The 26,282-nt window shown below is 37.1% G+C and overlaps 1 protein-coding gene across 1 annotated transcript; it reads right to left on the minus strand.

Annotated features, from left to right (window-relative positions):
* Positions 1–1,024: 1,024 nt before the first annotated feature.
* LOC140831518 (uncharacterized) lies at positions 1,025–24,695 on the minus strand (the record flags this gene model as incomplete). The annotated part of the gene is made up of 9 exons (XM_073195271.1): positions 1,025–1,046; positions 19,948–20,574; positions 20,953–21,006; positions 21,577–21,859; positions 22,283–22,723; positions 22,898–23,147; positions 23,187–23,821; positions 23,915–24,166; positions 24,641–24,695. Coding segments are annotated over 9 exons (2,619 nt in total), but the record flags the coding sequence as incomplete, so codon positions are not given.
* Between the last annotated feature and the right edge of the window lie 1,587 nt (positions 24,696–26,282).

The following is a 26,282-nucleotide window of genomic DNA, read 5'->3' on the forward strand; positions in this document are numbered from 1 at the left end:
TTGTAATTTTGAGAAATGGTTCAAAATTTGTCCTTTTGAAATTTGTTCAAAACATTGGCTTGCTCATGAGACATTCTTTAAAGAGGGCAAAGTGGGACAATCTTTTTAAAATGATCACTTGTATCACAGATGTGGCACACACAATTCTTGAACAGATTTTAATTGACCATTCCTTTTTCAATCAAGTGCCTCAACTTTCTTGCCAAAGAGGTAAATCTAGCTTGAAGATCATGTTCATCTTTGAGAGTGTACATACCTCCACCAGCATGTAGAGATTGAATCTTGTTTGATGGTTCGATTGTACCTATAGTGTCCCAATTTTGACATTTTCAGCTAATGAATCGAGATACTCATTGCCTCGTTCGGATCTTTATCTTCAATGTTCCATTACACATAAATTCAACCATTTGCCTATCTTTAGGTGTTAAGCCTTCATAAAATGAAAACAACTCTCCAAATTTCAAACCATGATGTGGACAAAGATGTAAGCATTCTTTGTATCTATCCCAACACTGATAAAAAGTTTTCTTGCCTTGTTTTTGAGTGAAAGTGATGATTTTGCCTTTTGAAAAGAATTTGTTCTATGAGATGGAAAAAACTTTTTTCAAAAATTGTTGTTGCAATTCATCCCAAGTTCGAATGGATCCCGATCTAAGATTTTGTAGCCAAGTTTTAGCTTTATCTTTTAAAGAAAAGGAAAAAGCTGTAAGGCGAATGGTGTTCATGCTTACATTTAATCATTATATGTGTTGCCACTTCTTCAAATCTCGTAAATGCATGTATGGTTTTCAGAATCTAAGCCATGAAAGTTGGGTAAAAGTTGGATAATACCAGGCCTTAAAATGAATGAGATGCATCAGGGGGAAAAACTAGACATGAAGGTGCACTATTACGTGTAGGATCATGTGATCTCTAAGTGTTCTTCGTCATCATGTCATGTTGAGATTGAATTTAATCTTCATTTTCTTGGATGTTCTTCCGCCTGTTTTGTAAAATAAAGGGTTATTTCGACATGAGTCGACCACTAAGTGTACGTGACCAATGCTCTGCAAATGCAAAACAAAAAGAACAAAAAAAAAAAACACACAAAGCAATAAAAGAAAATAAACTTTAACCAATATTAAATAGACTTGAAATTAATTATACTTCCCGGCAACGCGCCGCCAAAAACTTGTTGCGACTTTGATGTTGCACTCCCAAGAGCAGGTTGTCCACAAGTAGATAATTCGGTGAGTCCGAATATCGTATCCACAGGGAAGCTAAGGTAATTACAAGTCCACTACATGTCTTTTTGTTTTTGTTTTTGTTTCTTTTTATTTTAATTGAATCTTAATGGGTAAATTTTAATTGTTCAATTTAAATTTAAGTAGTGTTGGATTAAAGGATCCACTCTTGGTATTTTAATAAAGTTAAATTAACGAACAATATTGAAATCCACTTAATAAAATGGTTCCAATATATTAAATAATCATATTTTATATTATGTTATAAATTATAATCTTATAAGTACATAATATATACCAAAACTTATAAATGTGGTCAAGTATTTATTGTGCTATATATATTTGTAAACACTAAATCAGTTCCCACTTTAAATGGTTGTAAAACCAAACAAACATTAAATGGTACCAATAAATTAATACTATAATATTCATATAATAAATCAAGGAATCCAAGTAAATGGTTGGTAAAACCAAACTAACATTTAAATGGTTCCAGAATTATATTATAATATATTATATTAATAACTCAAGGCATCCATTTAAATGGTTGGTTATACCAAACTAACATTTAAATGGTTCCAAGAATTAGTGTAACATATAGCAACAATAAATCAAAACTCCCACTTAGAAGTAGGTAGAAAAAATGCTTAAAGAAATAATATAACATAAAAAATAAATAATGATTAATAATATAAAACATAGATTCTTACCTTATAATAACCTTATTATCATGCCAAGAGCTTCACCTATCATCTCAACTTTGAAGTTAGCTATTCATTATTCAAAGTGTAAAACTTTGAATATGAAATTAACAGCTAATTATATTTAAATAAGAAGAGAATAAAGAAAAAATAGAAGAGAAATATTATGAACTCAAGATTTGTTCATAGAATGAGGATATCTCCAATACATTACAATGCACCCCTATTTATAGCCAAATTTGGGGAGACAACCACAAATAAAAATTATTTTTTACCACATAAGTCTTCATTGGTGTTCCAGAAATTATATTATATTGCGCAATCATTTTGACAAGCATCTTCTCCGATTTTCTTCTTCACATAAAATGAAACATGTGGATAATTGAGTTGTCTAGTTGTGTATTTTTTTTCAGAATATTTGACCAAGTAGTTTGAGAGATATGGTCAAAATACTAGAGCATGGTAAAACTGCGCACTACCTTCGTCAACTTTATTGTTGCTTAATTTGATCCAATTGTGAGAGGATTTTTATCTCATGCTGCACCAATTTGTAGATTTTAACATCAACTTCTACAGGTCCAAGATCATCTTAATCCCATTTGCAACGCCCAAGGTTATCTTGTTTTAATCGAACCTGTAAAATAGTAAAAACTTATAATTACACAACAACTTATATTTTATACAATTTATTATAAAACATATAATATTAAAAATTAATAAAACAAAAAAACATATATTTATAAATTATAAAACATTTACATTATACATTTTATGGTTATCAGATGGACATAGCGGGTGATCTCGGGCATAGCAGAAGAACTAGTAGTTGTACTTTGGCATTACTGTATTTAATTACTCAGTTGTCGAATATGGTTGGAACCAGACATATTTGTATATTATGTGTTGAATAACCATAGAGACTCTCAATGTTAGCTTCATTTGAGTTAATGTAAAAGCAAAATTTGCCCCCGTTTTATTATTATGATCCGTTTTATCCCAAAGAAAAGAATTAGAGCCCGGGTCCCCACCACACAGGTGTAATCCAGCAGAAGAGTTCCTTTAGACTGAGAAGGATAGAATGAGCGGGGTAGATCGAGTCTTCTTCCTTGCTTATGATGTGCTAGCATGATTATTGCTTCCTATTACATGTTGGTTGTGTTTGATTTCTTTCAGCATGTGATAAACTGAATCAGAACTGATTCTAGATCGGAGGTAACTGACTCAGAGGGATGGCTGAGACAGTTGTATATCTTTATACTAATCCTTTGGATTATTAGATATACCTCCTAAAGAGCAGTTGTGCCAGTACGACCACCCGCGCCAGAGCGGGTAGCACATCCGAGATCGATGGATGTCACTGCCGGCCCATGGAAACTCTATTAAAGCGATTCCAGTCATTCCGACCACCGACTTTAAGGGTACAGAAATGCAATTGAATGTGAAAGCTGGTTGGGGATATCGAGATGTTATTCGAGCTCGGAATATAGTGATGAGAAGCGAGTGAAACTCATTGGCCATCAATTGTAAATGTGGCTAAGTTTGGTGGGTGAATATAAGGAGAGCACGAAACAGCGTGGCACCGAGGTTACATGGAACGCATTCAAGACGGAGTTTATCAGCGATTCTTTCCTGTATCCTACCGTAAGATAAAGGCGCTGACATTTGCAAACCTAAGGCAGGAGGGCAATTGAACATTGAGGAGTACGTTGATAAATTTTTCTTCCTTGCTTCTCTTTGCACCTCACGTTTCAGGTAGTGATGAAGGCCCATGGCAGATCAGTTTTAAATGGCCTGAATCCAGATATCTTTACGTTGGTAAATACGGGGAGACCCACAACTTCGGATGCATTGAATCGGGCCAAAGGAGATGATGATTGGTGTTTGGATTGTGTTGGTGTTTTTGTGGTTGGTTTTGGTTTGGGTGTTGTTTTGTTTGTTGGTGTTGGGTGTTGTTGGGTTTGGGTTTTGGGGGTTTGGTTGGTTTGGGTTGTTGTTTTGTTTGGGGGGGGTGGTGTGGTGTGGCCCGTTTTTGGGGTGGTTGGTGTTTGGTTGGTTTGTGGTTGTGGTGTGGTGGGGTTTGTTTGTGTGGTGGGGGTTGGGTTGGTTTGTTGTTGTTGGTTTGGTGGTGGGTTGGGTTTTGTGGTTTCGTGTTTGTTTGGTGTTTGGGGTGGTGGGTGGTTGTGGTTTGTTTAACACACACCAACCACAACACCATCCCAACAACACAACAAACACCCAAAGGGGGTGTTTGTGGGGGGGGGGGGGGGGGGGGGGGGGGGGGGGGGGGGGGTGTGGGGGGGGGGGGGGTGGCGTGGTTGGTGGGGTGGTTGTGGGGGGGGGGGGGGGGGTGGGGGGTGGGGGGGGGTTGGGTGGGGGGGGGGTGGTTGTTGGGGGTTGGGGTGTGGTGGGGGTGGTGGTGGGGGGGGGTGGGGGGTGGGGTGGGGGTGGGTGTTTGTTGGGTGGGGGGGGGGGGGTGGGGGTGGGGTGGTTTGGGGGGGGGGGGTGGGGTGGGGGCCCCCCCCAAACCACAAACAAAACAACACAAAACAACCAAACACCAAACAAACAACAGGGGGTGGGGGTGGGGGGGGTTTTGGGGTGGGGGGTTGGGGGTGTGGTGGGGTGGGGTGGTGGGGGGGGGGGGTGTTGGGGGGGGTTGGTTACTGAGGACACGGAGTGTTCGTATGTGGCTCCGAGTCTAAGACCGCCCATTACCTCCAGTACAACCTCCTTCTCGATTCGAAAGTTGGTGGTAGCAGCAGCGGACGCAAAGATCAGTTGAAGCAAAGGGTAAACAGGTTTAAGAGGGCAGGGAGCAGTCTTCGAGCTCCCGCGGGTCCAGACAGAGAGGCTTTGGCCAGAGGTCTAGAGGTGGCAAGTGGATATTGCAGTTACTTGTGGAGGTAAGCATGCCACAGACCAATGTCAAGGTGTAGTTGCGGCAGGTGTTAACGTATGCAAAAACAGGGGCATTAGCCAAGGTCTGTCCTCAGAGGAGTGGGGGCATCGAGATTCCAGGCTGCCGGATCGTCTGCCTCCGTGATCACAGCCTGAGAGGCAAGCTTCATCTGTTCACTCATTTCAGCCGCCACCAGCACAGACCCAGCCTTCGAGCCAGAGGGCGGCCAGCCAGGGAGTCAGCCTCAGAGACAAACAGGCTCAGGTGTTTGCTTGACTGAAGAGCAAGCACAGGATGCCCCAGATGGATGTTATAGATGGTAACTGTTCTCTTTATGGTTATCCTGCTTATATCTTGATAGATACGGTGCCGCATACATTCATTTCAGACGATTGCATTGTTGCATTCATTGCCTGTTGAGTCTTTGTTAGATGTTGTATCTATTACTCTCCTTGGGAAGTGGGTTGATTTCTGTAAACTACGTGTTAGACATTGCCTTCTACAGTTTGAGGGGCTGAGATTGACCTAGATTGTATAGTGTTGGTCTAGCTGATTTTGATTGTTATAGTCGGTATTGACATGCTAACCAAGTACAGGAGCCACTGTAGATTGTTTCCATAAGATTGTCAGATTCAGACCCGAGATGACAGACGAGTGGAAATTCTACGGGAAGGGTTCCAGATCTCGGATTCCCTTGATTTCGGCTCTTACTATGAACAAGATTGTTGCCAAAAGGAGCAGATGGTTTCTTTATTTATGCCTGTTAGATATGCAGAAGTCGAGCCCAGCGTTGGCCAGATTTGCCAGTAGTATACGGGAATTTCAGATATTTTTCCAGATGAAATCCCAGGATTACCTCCTGGTTCGAGAGGTAGATTTTAGCATTGAACTTTGTACCAGGTACCGTTCCTATTTCGAGAGCTCGTATAGGATGGCACCTATTGAACTAAAAGAATTGAAAGCACAATTAGAAGATCTTCTAGCCAAGGGATATATCAGACTAGTGTGTCTCCTTGGGGCGCTCGGTTCTATTTGTGCGAAAGAAAATGGTTCGATTGCGTTTTATGTTGATTACAGGCAACTGAACAGGCAACGATCAAGAATAAATATCCTTTGCCTAGGATTGATGATTTATTTGATCAGTTGCAGGGTCCTCCGTGTATTCTAAGATGATTTGCGTTCTGGGTACCATCAGCTCAGAGTTCGAGATTATACATACCTAAGGCAGCATTTCGAACCAGGTATGGACATTACGAATTTATTGTCATGCCTTTTGGTTTAAACCAATGCTCTGCGGTATTTATGGGCTTGATGAACCAAGGTGTTTCAAAGGTATTTGGATGATTTGTATTGTCTTCATCGATGATATTTTGGTGTATTCGCCGAACGAAATGAGCATGCAGAGCATCTCAGAATTGTTTTCAGACGTTGAGAAACGAGAGCGACTGTATGCTAATTGTCCAAGTGTGAGTTTTCGTTGAATCGTAGTTGTATCTCTTGGGGCATAATCATATCTGGAGATGGTATTTCTTTTGATTCCGAGTAAATGGAAGCGTCGGTGATCAGTTGGTCGAGACCGACTTCTGTACCCAGAAATACGCAGTTTCATGGGCTTAGCCGGATACTACAGGAAGATTTATCAAAAGATTCTCCAGTATTGCAAAGCCAATAACTCAATTGCGCAAAAGCAATGCACCATTTGTTTGGTCAGAGGAGTGCGAGTCTAGCTTTCTAGAGTTGAAGAGAAGGCTGACCAGTGCTCCAGTACTGGACGATATACCTTCAGGTAACGGGTGATGATTTCGTTGATATTGTTTGCTTCTCATAGAGTTGTTTTGGATGCTTTCTCATACATGATGTATGTATTCTAGTCGGTTATGTGTTCTTATGCAGCGAGGCCATGTGATCGCATACGCCTCGAGGACAATTGAAGCCACACAGATCCGATACCCCATTCATGATCTGGAATTGGCGGCTATCGTATTTGCTTAAACATTTGGCCGTCATTATCTCTACGGCAAAAATTTGAGCATTTGAGATATTTTCCGATCACAAGGTTAAAGTAACCTTTCTCTCAATCAGAACTGAATATGAGGCAGCGTAGTAGATGGTAGATCTTCTGAAAGACTTTGACTGATGAAACAATATTATCCAGGGAGGAGAAGTCAAAGCAAGCAGCAGATGGCCTTGAGTCGTAAGGTATTGTCCTTGTCCTTATCGCGATAGGTGTTAACAAGTTAGTTGAAAAATTGCTGTACATCTGGATTAGAATTTGATACAGATAGTAAGCCACTGCGACTTGTATGATCCAAGTTGAGCCCAATTTGATTATGAGGATCAAGGAAGCACAAAGAAGCACGATATCGAATGTGCCAGAAATCAATCCAAATGGTCAGATCAGGGCATGTATCAGATATCAGGTACGAGATCATGTGTTGTACGTGAATAACGTCTAGTTGTGCCAGATGTTGCAGATTTGAGGACAGCAGATTCTGACAGAGGCAACATTGTAGGTCGGTTCAGCATTCATCCGGTGGCAGGAAGATGTACAATGACTTGAAGGACACAGTTCTGGTGGAAACAAATGAAGTCAGACATTGCCGAATTTGTGTCTAAGTTTGAACTGCCAACAGGGTAAAAGCCTGAGAAAGGAAGAAGCCCGGAGGTTTACTTCAGAGCTTAGCCATTCCTGAATGGAAATGGGGACCACATTTCCAGGATTTCGTGACGGGAAGTTACGCATCCATCCAAGGGCTTGTGATGCGATTTGTTATTATTGACAGATTGACCAAATCTGCATGTTTCATCACCATACAGAATGAACGTATAGAAAGGATCAGATGGCGGAGAGATTTATATTCGAGAGTGTAGTCAGATACATGGAAGTGCCGAAGTCTATCGTATCGATCGTGATCCACGATTCACTTCAAACTTCTGGCACATGTTTCAGCAGCCTTAGGTACGACATTTACACCTGAGTACTGTTACCATCCTCAGACAGACGGACAGTCAGAACGGACTGTCCAAACATTAGAGGTATGTTGTTGAGGCATCGTTGCTAGTTTTGGCATTGGTTGGCAAGATTCCCTAACCTCTTTGTGAATTCTCTTACAACAATAGCTATCAGACGAGTATCGAGATGGCACCGTTGAAGCTTTGTATGGCAAGAGTGCAGATCTCCGTTTATATGGGATGACGTATCAGAAGTACCAGAACTTGGGCCAGATATGATTCGTGACATGACAGAGGGAAAGTGAAACTCATTCAGAAGAGGATGAAGACAGCACAAGAGTCGACAAGCAAGTACGCCATATCAGACGTAGACCTTAGTATTTGAGGCGGGAGATAGAGTGTTTTGAAGATTTCTCCTTCAGAGGCGTGTTCGTTTTGGCAAACGCAGGGGGAAATTATCTCCTCGATACATTGGTCCTTACGAGATTCTTGAAAAGATTGGCGATCGAGCTTATCGACTTGCCACTTCCTTCTTCTCTATCTAGGAAACATGACGTATTTCATGTATCGATGTTGCGGAAAATATATGCCAGATGTTTCTCATGTCATTCAGCCTGACGAAGCGGAGCTTGATCAGACCTTGAGCTATGTTGAGCAACCAATACAGATTCTTGATCGGGAAAGAAAAAGAAAAATCAGAACGAAGATATTCAATTGTGAAAGTTCAGTGGAGTCGACATGGCATTGGAGGAAGCGACTTGGGGAGACAGAGGCAAGGCATGAGACAGGAAACACCCGTTAGTTTTATATGATTGTAAGTTTACATCTAGCTTTGATGTCATTACTTTGATGCTTTCAATGATGATAGAATGATGTATGAGTTAGAGGAAGAACTCTTATCTAAGAGGGGGGAGGGAGAAATGTAATGCCCGAGGATTGATTATCGTAAGTTTCTATGAGATTAGTGAATTAAATAGATATAAGTGTAACGGACCCTACGAGACCAGATGGTAAAGATATAATTCACCATATTTCGGGCAGAAACTAGTGGCTCCGAAGCGTAGGCGAAAAGAGATGAATAGAGATTTAGGGCAGAATTAGAACGTAGATAGTAGGTATAGAAGAAGTGACCCTCCGAGCGCCAATGCTCAAGGGGGAGTACGTTCGGGCAGAAGGTGTGTGGATGGCGCACGGGCGGTTAATTTATGACCGCCGCAGAGCGCAGGAATCTCGCATGGCGGGCAGAACCTTCCGCGCCCGGGCGTAGATCTCTTACCGCCGAGCGCCGAGCTCGCGCCCGGGCGGTAAGTTTCGACCGCTCCCGCGCGCCAGCAAGATTTGGCCAAGGGAAGCCACGTTCGGATGCATGCACGTGGTAATATATAACGATTTTTCCCTCAGAAATCTGAATACGAATCAGAAAGGAAAAAAGCTCCGAGAGGCTTTGAAATCCTTACGCTCGCATCTTTCAATCCGTCCGTCAGATCGAAATCCGAACTTCGGTACCGTGTTCCTATGTTGTATGCTACGCATGGACGTAAGTTTTACTATGTTTTGGCATGTCTTGAAATTATGATGTTGAAGAATCAGATAGGATTCATATACGTTGTTTCTGACATTTAGACATCGTATAATTACAACGATTTAAGAACGGACACCGTATAGAATTGTTATGAATTTTAGAGTTTGAATTGACTGGGTGTTGGTACCAGATTTATACCATTATCAGTTATAAATTAGGGGAATTGATGTAGATGTTTAATATGGAGATTGTACAGTTGAAATGATACCGAAAATCAAGTATTTAATTGGATATGTGTTGATTGAGAATAGAGATTGATAGAAAGTGTATCAATGTACTCTTTCAGATTTGATTGACAGACTTGATATCAACTTCGAGACTTCGACGACTTGAAAGGTATAAGTCATGGTTTTGTTTGGGGAGATGTAACTCAAATAAGATATTATTTTAAGTTTCCAAACCAAAATCACACACTAGTATTTTAGATATATATGTAACATGTTTATGAATTGTGTATAGCATTATATTCAATCTTTAACATGTTTATGCTTTGATTTCAGAATTGTATTCAAGCATGATGATCACGTGTGATATTCAGATATGAATATTGATTATACTTTTTTACGATATGATATTCATTGCATCTAAGATAGGAGAGTCTTTGACAGGCAATTGTCAAACAGCTGAGACGTTTCGTGTGTATCTCAGCATGAGAGTAGGTATTACTCTATTGCCGCCGTTGATCAGCTCAGACCGAAGTCTAGGAATGAGACGTTCATTACCCCCGATTGGAGGGTAGGTAGTGACGTCTTATTCACACCGGGATCCCTAGAGTTCTAGTCGAGTCAGCCGACATGGTTTGATTCGCATTTCATTGCTGTGCATTGATGTCATTCATGATTAGCATGTTTCTGTTTAATGATTGTATGTATGTATACATGTTTATACTGGGATTTTCTCACCGGTTTTCCGGCTGTTTTATGTCTGTATGTGTGCATCAACCACAGTGGGGCAGGATCTGGGTCACGCAGAGAGGATGAGATGGAGATGGAACCCATATGTGGTGATCTCGGGCATAGTGAAGAAAGAGTGTACTTTTGGGCCCATTGTACTGTATTTAATTACTAGTGTGTCGAATATGGTTTGGTCAAACCAGAACATTTTGTATATTAGTGTTGATACACTAAGAATGCTAATGTTATCTTTCATTTGATGTTAAAGTGTAAAAGCAAACAATTTGACCCACTTTTTATATATACTGATCCAGTTTTAATCCCAAAGAAAGAATTAGAGCCGGATCCCCCACCATCTCCGGTACCAACTAAAATTCATTCTTGTAAATATTGCAAAAACCTTTGCCAAGAACAAGAAAATCCATCAATATCAAGCATAGAAATGAAATAATGTTTTTCACAAGTCTGGTACAAATACAAACATCTCTAAAACAGCTTAAAATCATTGTTCAATCACTAAATAAACATCTCCTACGCTTGGCAGCAACTCTTGCTCCATTGCCCATCCTCAAGGAAGGTCCACCCCTGAGCTTCCTACTTCTTCCCATCACCTGCAAATCCATTACAAGATGTGAGCCCAACCGGTATCCACTATACCCAAGAAGTAGAGTTAATGAGAGATATTTACTTCAATGTAGAACCTTACCTGCCAGAACCTTCGGGCAAGATATTCCCTGCGTTTTCGCCTCCAATGTCCAGGCTTCTTGCAGTGTGGACAGATGTCAACGTCTCTCAGCCTTCTGGCGCGGCTGCCACTACGGGATCGGGTCTGCCTTTCAGGGCATCACTCTTTTTGGGGCGCTTGAACAGAGCGTTCTTTCCTTCCCAGGTGGACGGTCTTCGTACCAGATGAAGAGCCCACATAAAGAACCGACCTTCTCCTTTCTTGATGTGGACTCAAGTCCAAGCATGTTCAACAACTCTCAAGGTCTCTCCATGCTTGTTCATATTGAAATCACCACAAAAGGTCAATGAGTTGGCAGCGATGATCAAAGCAACACGTCGTGGTCAACTCCGAGGCAAATCAAATCCATGCCAACGAGCTTGTCCACGAGCCAATCAACTTTAGGCCATGCTCATGGACCGAGGTCCCATCTCGCATGCGTAAAGTGATTAGCTCCTTGACCGGTAGCATGCCTAAGAGTCCGCGTGTGCTCCACCAAGACTCCTTGAGTGCAATATGAATGTCAGCAGCACGTCTTTCACCCTCACGCCTCTGTAGCTCATCATTCATAAAGCCTGCATATAACACTGGCCTTCAAGTCATGGTTCACACCATCCTTGTAGGTCTGCAATTCCTCGGGCTGCAGTCAGTTGGAGCCCTATCAGGGGGCGACTCAGTCGTGATATGCATTTCTCGCCGTTCAAGACATCTTTGATTTTAGCCAGTGATATAGTTAGGTCCGGTTGTTAGACGTGTTTTTCGAGTATGCGAGAAAGTGGGATTGCAATTGAAGACATTGTCCAAATGTTTGTACTGAAAAGTTAAAACAGATAATGTTAATGACTATTTTAAAAAATATTATAAGATATAAAGTATGGACTTTTACTTATAAATATTTACTCCCATGTTTGACACATCTTTCACTACCCTCTATTGAAAACGGGAAACTCCTTTCACTCAGTGGTACGTAAGGCCCCAATTAGCGAATTATGATCCCGAATAATATCAGCCAATCACAATTCCTAGAGGTAGTTTCCCATTGAGTCATACCATGAAGCTATGGCTAGCAAAATCCTTATGGACTTGAACATTGCGACTGGGGAAAAGGTTTCCTCAAAGTCAACTCCTTGTCGTTGAGTATATCCTTTTGCCACCAATCGCGCCTTGAAGGTCAATACCTTCCCATCCGCCCCAAGTTTCCTCTTGTAAATCCATTTACACCCTATGGGAACAGTTCCCTCAGGTGGATCCACAAGATTCCACACTTGGTTCGAATGCATGGAATTCATCTCAGATTCCATTGCTTCAAGCCACTTGGATGAATCGGCATCAGATAACGCTTCTTTGAAGGTCCTTGGATAACATCCAAGGTTAGGCTCATCATGGCCCTCTTCAAGAAGCAGACCATACCTTATAGGTGGTCTCGAGACTCTCTCGGATCTTCTAGGAGCTTGTATCTCCTCTCTTGGCTCTTCGGGTGTGGGTTCTTCAATTGTGGGTGTCTCTCGAACTTCTTCGAGTTCTATCGTCTCCCCTTTTCTATACAATAGAAATTCCTTTTCCAAAAAGGTTGCATTCCTAGAAACAAACACTTTTGTTTCTTGGGGATGATAGAAGTAGTATCCAACCGAATTCTTTGGATATACCACAAAGTAACATAAAATGGATCGACTATCCATTTATCTCCCACTACCTGCTTCACATAAGCAGGGCACCCCCATATTCTAAGATAAGAATATTTGGGTGGCTTACCCATCCATATCTCATATGGAGTCTTGTCAACTGCTTTTGAATGGACATTGTTCAACAACAGTGCCGCTGTCTCAAGCGCATATCCCCAAAAGGATGGCGGCAACTCCGTGAACCCCATCATAGACCGAACCATGTCCATCAGAGTCCGGTTACGACGCTCCGAAACACCATTCAACTGTGGTGTAGCAGGCGGAGTCCACTGTGAGAGAATCCCATTCTCCCTAAGATACTCTTGGAACTCGGCACTCAAGTACTCACCACCTCGATCCGATCGAAGTGCCTTGATGCTTCGTCCCAATTGCTTCTCTACTTCACTTCTGAATTCTTTGAAGCTTTCAAAGGCTTCAGACTTGTATTTCATCAAATACACATACCCATACCTCGAAAAGTCATCGGTAAAGGTGATGAAGTAGGCATGTCCATGCTTAGTAGTGATGCTAAGCGGACCGCACACATCGGTATGGATCAAATCCAATAACCCTTTGGCTCGCTCCACATGGCCCTTAAAGGGAATTTTGGTCATCTTTCCTTTCAGACAGGATTCACAAGTCGTGAGAGCATTAATATCGGACATATCAAACATGCCAACTCCCACTAGCTTGTTCATCCTTCTTAAGGAAATATGTCCTAATCGAACATGCCATAATTGTGCCGAATTAAGAGTATCTTGTTTGCGCTTATTTGTTGTTGTTATTGCTTGGACATTGTTAATCGGAATATCTTTTAATTTTAAGGTGTAGAGATGGTTTTCAAGTTCTCCTGTACTGCCCGAGGATTTGATTATCGTAATTTGCTATGAGATTAGTGAATTAAATAGATATAACTGTAACCGGACCACTACGAGACCTGATTGGATAAAGAATATAAATTTCACCAATTTCGGGCAGAACTAGTGGCGCCCGAGCGGTAGAAAGTGACCGCCCGAGCGCCAATGCTCAAGGGGAGTACGTTCGGGCAGAAGGTGTGGCGCCCGGGCGGTAATTTATGACCGCCCGAGCGCCAGAATCTCGCATGGCGGGCAAAACCTTCCGCGCCCGGGTGGTAGATCTTTACCGCCCGAGCGCCGAGCTCGCGCCCGGGCGGTAAGTTTCGACCGCCCGAGCGCCAGCAAGATTTGGCCAAGGGAAGCCACGTTTCGGATGCATGCAAGTGGTAATATATAAACGATTTTCCCTCAGAAATCTGATAAGAATCAGAAAGGAAAAAGCTCCGAGAGGCTTTTGAAATCCTTACGCTCGCATCTTTCAATCCGTCCGTCAGATTCGAAATCCGACTTCGGTACCGTGTTCCTATCGTTGTAGGCTACGCGTGGACGTAAGTTTTACTATGTTTTGGCATGTCTTGAAATTATGATGTTGAAGGAATCAGATAGGATTCATATACGTTGTTTCTGACATATTAGACATCGTATAATTACAAACGGATTTAAGAACGGACACCGTATAGAATTGTTATGAATTTTAGAGTTGAATTGACTGGGTGTTGGTACCAGATTTATACCATTATCAGTTATAAATTAGGGGAATTGATGTAGATTGTTTAATATGGAGATTGTACAGTTGAAATGATACCGAAATCAAGTATTTAATTGGATATGTGTTGATTGAGAATAGAGATTGATAGAAAGTGTATCAATGTATCTCTTTCAGATTTGATTGACAGACTTGATATCAACTTCGAGACTTCGACGACAAGAAAGGTATAAGTCATGTTTTGTTTGGGGAGATGTAACTCAAATAAGATATTATTTGAGTTTCCCAACCAAAATCACATGCTAGTATTATTAGATATATTGTAACATGTTTATGAATTGTGTATAGCATTATATTCAATCTTTTAACATGTTTATGCTTTGATTTCAGAATTGTATTCAATCATGTATGATCAGTGTGATATTCAGATATGAATATGATTGTACTTTGTTTACATATTGATATTCATTGCATCTAAGATAGGAGAGTCTTTAACAGGCATTGTCAAACAGCTAGACGTTTCGGTGTATCTCAGCATAAGAGTAGGTATTACTCTTATTGCCGCCGTTGATACAGCTCAGACCGAAGTCTAGGAATGAGACGTTCATTACCCCGATTGGAGGGTAGGTAGTGACGTCTTATTCACACCGGGATCCCTAGAGTTCTAGTCGAGTCGAGTCCAGACATGGTTTGATTCGCATTTCATTGCATGTGCATATGATGTCATTCATGATAGCATGTTTCATGTTTAATTGATTGTATGTATGTATACATGTTTATACTGGGATTTATTCTCACCGGTTTTCCGGCTGTTAAGTTATGTCTGTATGTGTGCATAACAACAGGTGGGGCAGGATCTGGGTCACGCAGAGGATGAGAGATGGTGTTGCGACTTTGATTGCACTCCCAAGAGCAGGTTGTCCACAAGTAGTATAATTCGGTGAGTCCGAATATCGTATCCACAGGGAAGCTAAGGTAATTACAAGTCCACTACAATGTCTTTTTGTTTTTGTTTTTGTTTCTTTTTAATTTTAATTGAATCTTTAATGGGTAAATTTTAATTGTTCAAATTTAAATTTAAGTAGTTGAGATTAAAGGATCCACTCTTGGTATTTTAATAAAGTTAACATTAACGAACAATATTGAAATCCACTTAATAAAATGGTTCCAATATATTAAATAATCATATTTATATTATGTTATAAATTATAATCTTATAAGTACATAATATATACCAAAACTTATAAATGTGGTCAAGTATTTATTGTGCTATATATATTTGTAAACACTAAATCAAGGTTCCCACTTTAAATGGTTGGTAAAACCAAACAAACATTTAAATGGTACCAATAAATTAATACTATAATATATTCATATATAATAAATCAAGGAATCCAAGTTAAATGGTTGGTAAAACCAAACTAACATTTAAATGGTTCCAAGAATTTAATATTATAATATATTTATATATAATAACTCAAGGCATCCATTTTAAATGGTTGGTAATACCAAACTAACATTTAAATGGTTCCAAGAATTTAGTGTAACATATAGCAACAATAAATCAAAACTCCCACTTATAAGTAGGGTATAAAAATGCTTAAAGAAATAAATATAACATAAACAATAAATAATGATTAAATAATATAAAACATAGATTCTTACCTTATAATAACCTTATTATCATGCCAAGAGCTTCACCTTATCATCTCAACTTTAGGAAGTTAGCTATTCATTATTCAAAGTGTAAAACTTTGAATATGAAATTAACATGCTAATTATATTTAAATGAAGAAATAAAAGAAAAATATAGAGAGAAATATTATGAACTCAAAGATTTGTTCATAGAATGAGGGATATCTCAATACATTACAATGCACCCCTATTTATAGCCAAATTTGGGGAGACAACCACAAATAAAATATTATTTTTTACACATAAGTCTTCATTGGTGTTCCAAGAAATTAATATTATATTGCACATCACTTTTGACAAGCATCTTCTCCGAATTTTCTTCTTCACATAAAATGAAACATGTGGATAATTGAGTTGTCTAGCTGTGGTATTTTTTTCAGAATATTTGACCAAGTAGTTTGAGAGATATGGTCAAAATACTAGAGCATGGTAAAACTGCCACTCCTTCGGTAACTTTAATTGTTGCTTAATTTGATCCCAATTGTGAGAGGATTTTTATCTCATGCTTGCCACCAATATTGTAGATTTTAACATCAACTTTCTACAGGTCCAAGAATCATCTTAATCCCATTTGCAACGCCAAGGTTATTCTTGTTTTATCGAACCTGTAAAAATAGTAAAAACTTATAATTACACAACAACTTATATTTTATACAATTTATTATAAAACATATAATATTTAAAAATTTAATAAAACAAAAACTATATATTTATATTATAAAACATTTAATTAATGTACAATTTTTATGTTTATCACACCTCCCAACCAGCTTATTGCTAGTCCCTAGCAATTTAAGCGTTAATAGCAATACAAAACATATTGATTAATTTAAATAGAAATGTAATCAGAACTATCTAAGTGTTTAAATAAAATTTGAAAACTGTCAAAGTTATATCAAGATCATCATAATTATAATTTATGAAATAATTTGAGATGATTAATTCAAAGCTTATTTTAGGTAGTTAAATGTACACGGCCTTCAGAAATTCCTAGTAAGAGTCTCAACTCCATATCCTCACAGGTTAATAAATGTTTCAATTTATGGCAACGATTTCTCTCATGGAGTTCGAATACAGATAAATGCTCAGAAAAATGGTTTACAGAATGCAGACAGACAAACGAGCCAAACTAATCAAAAGATAGAAAATCAATTGATTTAAAATCCAGTTGTTCTTATTATATTTTTTTTTCCTGATTTTTTTTTTTTTTTTTTTTTTACATCATGGAATCAGACTAAGTTTATGCTTTTTGACCACATATTTATTTAATTTGTACAATATATTTCTCTCTTTCTTTTTTTTTTTTTTTATTTTTTTTTTATTTTTTTATTCTTATGAGAGAAAAATGGGTCGCAGCATATAACTTAAAAATTACATAGATCTTCAACATCTTTCTTTTTGTATTTTTCTTTTTTTTTCTTTTTTTTTTCAGGAAATATATATTTTTTTTTTCAAAATAAGAACTCAAGATCTAAACAATAGATAGTCTCTCTCATGATCAATAAAGGCTCGAAAGCTGTTTTCTCAGTCCTCTCCACTCACTCACAAAATATGTGTGAGTTCAAAAATTTTAGGCACTCTTATAAGGTATATCTTGGGCCATATACTTTACTACCTAATTTTATCACAATGGTTAATCACTCAAAAAGATTTCATAAATCATATTTTTATATTGATCAGAATATTAAAAATGACCTTTTTTCAAATAAAATTTAAACATTCTTAAATAGATTAATGCATGTTCTAATTTAAATCTTTCAAATATGTAATGTATGACATTTTTGCAAAAAATTACTAAGGTACAAACAATAAACATGGTTTTATTTTAAAATAATATTTAATTTTTTTTTTTAAATTTGTTTTTTTTTTTTTTTTTATATGTGTTCTCCCCCCAATCAGAATATGACATTGTCCCTAATGTCAAAATAGCTATTAATAAAGAGTACATAATGAAAGAGATATCACCTGGAACTTTATTGAAGATAACAAACTGAAACAAACGCAAACCAATCCACGACTTTTGAATCAATGATCCAACTTCCTTTTCTTACTGCTTGATTGCGACCAATTGATCTTTGTTATCATCGGATCAGGCTTATGAACAAAAGCTTCCAAATCATCAATTAATTGATCGGCAGTCGAAGCACAGATGAGCATCCGTCGTGAATTTTCTGAAATGAAATTCTGTTCCACAGCTTTATCAAGAAATGTCAACAAACTGTCATAATAATTATTGATATTCAACAAGCCCACGGGTTTATTATGGATATTAAGTTGTGCCCAAGAAACAGTGTGAAAAATTTCTTCTAATGTACCAAAACCACCTGGTAGTGCGATAAAAGCATCAGAATTTTCAATCATTTGAGTGATTCTTTCATACATAGAAGAAACTTTTAATTCCTCCCCAATCGTAACACCTGTAATATTTCCTTCAGCTAAAGCTATAGGAATAATACCCAATACCTGACTACCTCCAAGATGAGCAGATGTTGAAACAGATCCCATTAACCCAATATTACCTCCCCCATATACCAAGTGAATTTTTCTCTCAGCCAATATCTTTCCAAGATTATTCGCTGCTTCTACAAACACTTCATTTTTTCCAGGACTCGACCCACAAAATACACAAATATTTTTCAATGTTTGTGCAGAGGATCCAGTCATGTTTTTACTTTCCTTTTTTTTTTCTGCGAAAGTAGAAAGAAAGATGAGAGATTTTATAGGGGTAATATGTTATCATGACAAAACTATGGGTCACAGCTGTAAACAGAATAAATAGTAAAAAATTAATGACACACATGCTTATAAACAGTAGTGTGATTGTGGCTCACAATTTTCCTCTGGTTTTACGTCCAGAAACGGCTTCAACGCCTTCTATGAGTCGAGGATATGCTTCCCATCCAATTTTCTTATAAATTGGCAAACAGGGTCTTTTTTAGTCAGATTCCCAAGACTATGACGCTCATCTTGAAATTGTTTCAATAAACGGAGAAGTTCAATATGCACATGTCCACTAGAATGCGTCTCAAGAGTCAATAAGATGTTATCTAAAGACTCCTTACTCAGCCCATTCTTAATGAAATCAATTTTATCTTCTCTGTTATTGGAAACACATCCCAAAGATCTGCATCGTTTGTCACAAGTCCATCTTGCACACTTATGACAAACCCCTAAACTTTTGGCCCTTCGTTTTTTCGCATAAGTGCTTTTTCCTAATCCAGGCAAATACCGAATAAGCAATGATTGTGGAACTTCTCCTCCTAATCGGACCTTAGCTTCTATTACAAGACGAATATCTTCTGGAATTCCTTTTTGCATTAGTAATCTCAATCTTTCACACCTTCCTGCATAAATTTTTCTTAGAACATTTTCAGAAACAGAGGGAAAATATTTACAAATTTTTGAGAGAATTTCATCCATTTTGAAAAGAAAAGAAATGATTTTTTTTTTTTTTAAATTTTTGTATCAGCAATTGTGGGAAACTGATTTAACCGACTATGAGAGTCACGGAGTACCGTTATCCGCCATTTAACCGGGAAAATAAAAAGATTAAGAAAACCTGAAATAAAAACAAACAATAATCAAATGCAACACAAAAAAAAATCAAGGATCAGAAAGGGAAATAAACTCTTCTTGAAAGATTTCATTTTCCAAAAATGGTTTAAGCCTTTGTCCATTTACTTTAAAAACATCACCATTTTTAGGATTTTCAATATCCACAGCTCCATAAGGATACACATGCTTTATAACATATGGGCCTGTCCATCTTGATCGTAATTTTCCTGGGAATATGTGAAGTCGAGAATTATAAAGCAAAACTTTTTTACCAATCTCAAAAGATTTTCTAAGAATTGTTTTATCATGAAATGATTTGATTTTTGCTTTATAAATCCTTGAATTCTCATACGCATCATTTCTGAGTTCATCAAGTTCATTAAGTTGCAATTTACGCAATTTGTTGGCATCATCCATGCTTGAATTTAAAGTTTTTATCGCCCAATAAGCTTTATGTTCCAATTCCACAGGCAAATGACAATGTTTTCCATAAACCAACCTATAGGGAGACATATTCAATGATGTTTTAAAAGCTGTTCGATATGCCCACAGTGCATCATTAAGTCGCAGAGACCAGTCTTTTCTATTTGAGTTAACAGTTTTTTCCAAAATTTGCTTTATCTCCCTATTAGCTAATTCAACTTGTCCATTTGTTTGAGGATGATAAGGAGTTGTTACTTTGTGAGTAATACCATATTTTTTCATTAATGAAGCAAATGGTTTATTAACAAAGTGAGTTCCCCCATCACTTATCATAGCTCGAGGAATTCCGAATCTACTAAAAATATTTTCTTTCAAAAATTTGATGACGATTTTATGATCATTTGTTCGACATGGAATTGCCTCTATCCATTTGGAAACATAATCAACTGCAACTAAAATATACAAGTATCCAAACGACGGTGGAAAAGGTCCCATAAAATCTATTCCCCAACAATCAAATATTTCAATTTCAATGATAGGATTCAAAGGCATCATGTTTCTTTTTGAAATCGCACCCAATTTTTGACAATTTTCACAGATCTTGCAGATTTCGTGGGTGTCTTTAAACAAAGTGGGCCAATAAAATCCACACTGCAAGATTTTTGCAGCTGTTTTCTTTGAAGAAAAATGTCCCCCGCATGCTTCTGAATGACAAAATTTAATGACACTACTTACCTCATTGTCGGGTATGCAACGTCGAAAAATTTGATCCGGACAATACTTGAACAGATACGGATCATCCCAATAAAAGTTTTTTACCTCATTCAAAAATTTTCTTTTATCTTGGGAACTCCATTGCGGTGGCATTTTTCCTGTCACAAGAAAATTTACTATGTTAGCAAACCAAGGTGTAGTAGTAACTGAAAATAGATGTTCATCAGGAAAATTATCGTTAATTGGTGTCATTTCAAAAGATGATCCTGTTACTAGTCTCGATAAATGATCGGCTACGACATTCTCGGTTCCTTTTTTATCTTTGATTACAATGTCAAATTCTTGGAGCAACAAAATCCATCGTATCAGTCGTGGCTTTGCATCCTGTTTGGTCAACAAATATCTAAAAGCAGAATGATCAGTAAACACGATAGTTGTTGATCCAATCAAATAAGAACGAAATTTATCTAATGCAAATATTACAGCAAGTAGCTCTTTTTCAGTTGTGGAGTAATTCATTTGAGCATTGTTTAAAGTTCTACTTGCATAATATATCACATAAGGCTTACCGTTTCTTCTTTGACCCAATACTGCACCGACTGCATAATCACTCGCATCGCACATGATTTCAAATGGTAAAGACCAATCAGGAGGTTGCATGATAGGAGCTGATGTTAAATGTCGAATGATTTTATCAAAAGCATTTTGACATTCTTGAGTCCACTCAAATGCACTGTCTTTTGTTAAGAGGTTACAAATGGGTTTAGAGATTAAACTAAAGTCCTTTATAAACCTCCTATAAAATCCAGCATGTCCCAAAAATGAGCGAATTTCTTTAATGGTTTTTGGAGGGGGTAAATTGGCAATGACATCAACTTTTGCTTTATCGACTTCAATTCCATGAGATGACACGACATGTCCCAAAACAATTCCAGAAGTAATCATGTAATGACATTTTTCCCAATTTAAAATAAGACCTTTTTCCTCGCATCTTTTTAAAACTTTTTCCAAATTTTCAAGACAATTATCAAATGTATTCCCAAAAACAGTTAAATCATCCATAAAAATTTCCAAACAATTTTCAACCATGTCGCAGAAAATGCTTAGCATACATCTTTGAAATGTTGCTGGGGCATTGCATAAACCAAATGGCATCCTTCTGAATGCAAATGTTCCAAAAGGACATGTGAATGTAGTTTTTTCTTGATCTTCGAGTGCAATGGGAATTTGATAATAGCCTGAATATCCGTCAAGAAAACAGTAGTAGGGATGACCTGCTACTCTTTCTAAAATTTGATCCAAAAATGGTAATGGAAAATGATCTTTTCTAGTGGCGTCATTTAATTTTCTATAATCAATACACATCCGCCAACTAGATGGGACTCGACTTGTTAACAATTCACCTTTTTCATTTTTTATCACTGTGATGCCAGATTTTTTTGGAACTACTTGTGTTGGGCTTACCCACTTACTATCAGAAATAGGGTAGATAATTCCAACATCAAGTAGTTTGAGAACTTCAGTTTTCACAACATCTTTCATATGTGGATTTAATCTCCTTTGTGGTTGTTGAGATGTTTTTGCATTTTCTTCTAAGTGAATTTTGTGTGTGCAAATTAGTGGATTAATGCCCTTAAGATCTTTTAGTGTCCAACCAATTGCATTTTTATGTCTTTTAAGCATATCAACTAATTTACCTTCTTGATTACTTGAGAGTTTGGAAGAAATTACCACCGGATATGTTTCATCTTCTCCAAGAAATGCATACTTCAATTCTTCTGGCAAGGGTTTTAACTCCAATACTGGTGGTTCGTCTTTGTTCTCATATTTTTCATCAAATTCTTTCTCTGATCCTGGTAACGAGTGATACCTGAAAAAATCGTCAAGATCAATTTCAATATTTTCTTTAACAGTTTCAATTGAACAAATATCTAATTGATCACGAGTACTCCCTTCTTGAATGTTTTCTTCCACAAGAGTTTCAATAAGATTTTCATCTTCACTTTCATCTCCTTTGTCATGTGGTTGCTTACAAAGATTAAAAACATTGAGCTCCAAGGTCATGTTACCAAATGACAACTTCATTATTCCATTCCTGCAATTTATAAGAGCATTAGAAGTTGCTAAAAATGGACGACCTAAAATTACAGGAGTTGCATTACAAGCTTCAATAGGTTGTGTATCTAAAACTATGAAATCGACAGGATATACAAAGTTATCAACTTGGACCAACACGTCTTCTACCATACCTCTTGGCACTTTAACAGATCTATCAGCAAGTAAAAGTGTTACCGAAGTAGGTTTTAACTCGCCTAGATTGAGTTCTTGATAAACTGAATATGGAAGTAAATTCACACTAGCTCCAAGGTCAAGCAAGGCTTTTTTAATCTTTCGTTCTCCAATAATACACGAAATAGTAGGACAACCAGGGTCTTTGTATTTCAAAGCATTATTATTTTGAATGATTGCACTTACTTGTTCGGCTAAAAATGCTTTCTTTTTCACATTCAATTTTCTTTTCACAGTGCACAAGTCTTTCAAAAATTTGGCATATGATGGTACCTGTTTTATTGCATCTAATAAAGGAATATTAACTTTTACTTGTTTAAAAATATCATATATATCAGAATTCAAATTTGATTTTTTTGTATTTTTCAATGCATGAGGGAATGGTGGTGACACTGTCTGTTGAACCTCCTCTTCGCAAGTTATGGGTTCCACTTCCTTACCCTTTGGAGTTGATTTATCATCATCTTCACAAGGTTCAAGAATGGATTTTTCCACAACCTTACCACTTCGAAGGGTAATAACAGATTTTACCTGATCCATCGGTTGAGTTCCAGAAGTTCCAATTTGTGTATGATGATCCTTGGGATTAGGCAGAGGTTGTGAAGGAAATTTACCTTTTTCATGAACATTAAGTGCAGATGCAAATTTAGCAAGAGTATCTTTCAAGTCTGTCATGGTTTGAGCAGTTTGAGTATTGATAGACTCTTGCTTTGCAATGAAAGAATTCAATGTATCTTCCAAATTTCTTTTCGGCGGAGGAACATAAGGTGCATAATTTTGAAAATTTTGTTGATTTTGAAAATGTGGTTGCGGAAATTGTGCAGCATTATCATTCCTCCAACTAAAATTTGGATGATTTCGCCAACCTGGATTGTAATTTTGAGAAAATGGTTCAAAATTTGTCCTTTTGAAATTGTTCAAAACATTGGCTTGCTCATGGAGACATTCTTTAAAAGAGGGCAAAGTGGGACAATCTTTTGTAAAATGATCACTTGTATCACAGATGTGACACACAATTTCTTGAACAGATTTTAATTGACCATTCTTTTTCAATTCAAGTGCCTCAACTTTTCTTGCCAAAGAGGTAAATCTAGCTTGAAGATCATGTTCATCTTTGAGAGTGTACATACCTCCACCAGATGTAGGAGATTGAATCTTGTTTGATGGTTCGATTGTACCTATAGTGTCCCAATTTTGAGCATTTTCAGCTAATGAATCGAGATACTCAATTGCCTCGTTCGGATCTTTATCTTCAAATGTTCCATTACACATAAATTCAACCATTTGCCTATCTTTAGGTGTTAAGCCTTCATAAAATTGAGAAACAACTCTCCAAATTTCAAAACCATGATGTGGACAAAGATTAAGCAATTCTTTGTATCTATCCCAACACTGATAAAAAGTTTCTCCTTGTTTTTGAGTGAAAGTGATGATTTGCCTTTTGAAAGAATTTGTTCTATGAGATGGAAAAAACTTTTTCAAAAATTGTTGTTGCAATTCATCCCAAGTTCGAATGGATCCCGATCTAAGATTTTGTAGCCAAGTTTTAGCTTTATCTTTTAAAGAAAAAGGAAAAAGCTTAAGGCGAATGGTGTTCATGCTACAATTTAGATCATTATATGTGTTGCACACTTCTTCAAACTCTCGTAAATGCATGTATGGATTTTCAGAATCTAAGCCATGAAAGTTGGGTAAAAGTTGGATAATACCAGGCTTAAAATTGAAATGAGATGCATCAGGGGGAAAAACTAGACATGAAGGTGCACTAGTACGTGTAGGATTCATGTGATCTCTAAGTGTTCTTCGTCTATCATGATCATGTTGAGATTGAATTTAATCTTCATTTTCTTGGATGGGTTCTTCCGCCATGTTTTGTAAAAATAAAGGGTTATTTCGAATGAGTCGACCACTAAGTGTACGTGACCAAATGCTCATGCAAATGCAAAACAAAAAGAAAAAAAAAAAAACACACAAAAGCAATAAAAAGAAAAATAAACTTTAAACAATATTAAATAGACTTGAAATTAAATTATACTTCCCCGGCAACGGCGCCAAAAACTTGTTGCGACTTTGATTGTTGCACTCCCAAGAGCAGGTTGTCCACAAGTAGTATAATTCGGTGAGTCCGAATATCGTATCCACAGGGAAGCTAAGGTAATTACAAGTCCACTACAATGTCTTTTTGTTTTTGTTTTTGTTTCTTTTTAATTTTAATTGAATCTTTAATGGGTAAATTTTAATTGTTCAAATTTAAATTTAAGTAGTTGAGATTAAAGGATCCACTCTTGGTATTTTAATAAAGTTAACATTAACGAACAATATTGAAATCCACTTAATAAAATGGTTCCAATATATTAAATAATCATATTTATATTATGTTATAAATTATAATCTTATAAGTACATAATATATACCAAAACTTATAAATGTGGTCAAGTATTTATTGTGCTATATATATTTGTAAACACTAAATCAAGGTTCCCACTTTAAATGGTTGGTAAAACCAAACAAACATTTAAATGGTACCAATAAATTAATACTATAATATATTCATATATAATAAATCAAGGAATCCAAGTTAAATGGTTGGTAAAACCAAACTAACATTTAAATGGTTCCAAGAATTTAATATTATAATATATTTATATATAATAACTCAAGGCATCCATTTTAAATGGTTGGTTATACCAAACTAACATTTAAATGGTTCCAAGAATTTAGTGTAACATATAGCAACAATAAATCAAAACTCCCACTTATAAGTAGGGTATAAAAATGCTTAAAGAAATAAATATAACATAAAAAATAAATAATGATTAAATAATATAAAACATAGATTCTTACCTTATAATAACCTTATTATCATGCCAAGAGCTTCACCTTATCATCTCAACTTTAGGAAGTTAGCTATTCATTATTCAAAGTGTAAAACTTTGAATATGAAATTAACATGCTAATTATATTTAAATGAAGAAATAAAAGAAAAATATAGAGAGAAATATTATGAACTCAAAGATTTGTTCATAGAATGAGGGATATCTCAATACATTACAATGCACCCCTATTTATAGCCAAATTTGGGGAGACAACCACAAATAAAATATTATTTTTTACACATAAGTCTTCATTGGTGTTCCAAGAAATTAATATTATATTGCACATCACTTTTGACAAGCATCTTCTCCGAATTTTCTTCTTCACATAAAATGAAACATGTGGATAATTGAGTTGTCTAGTTGTGGTATTTTTTTCAGAATATTTGACCAAGTAGTTTGAGAGATATGGTCAAAATACTAGAGCATGGTAAAACTGCCACTCCTTCGGTAACTTTAATTGTTGCTTAATTTGATCCCAATTGTGAGAGGATTTTTATCTCATGCTTGCCACCAATATTGTAGATTTTAACAT

This window comes from Primulina eburnea, chromosome 5 (assembly GCF_022965805.1).
Source record: "Primulina eburnea isolate SZY01 chromosome 5, ASM2296580v1, whole genome shotgun sequence".
NCBI classification, from domain to species: domain Eukaryota; kingdom Viridiplantae; phylum Streptophyta; class Magnoliopsida; order Lamiales; family Gesneriaceae; genus Primulina; species Primulina eburnea.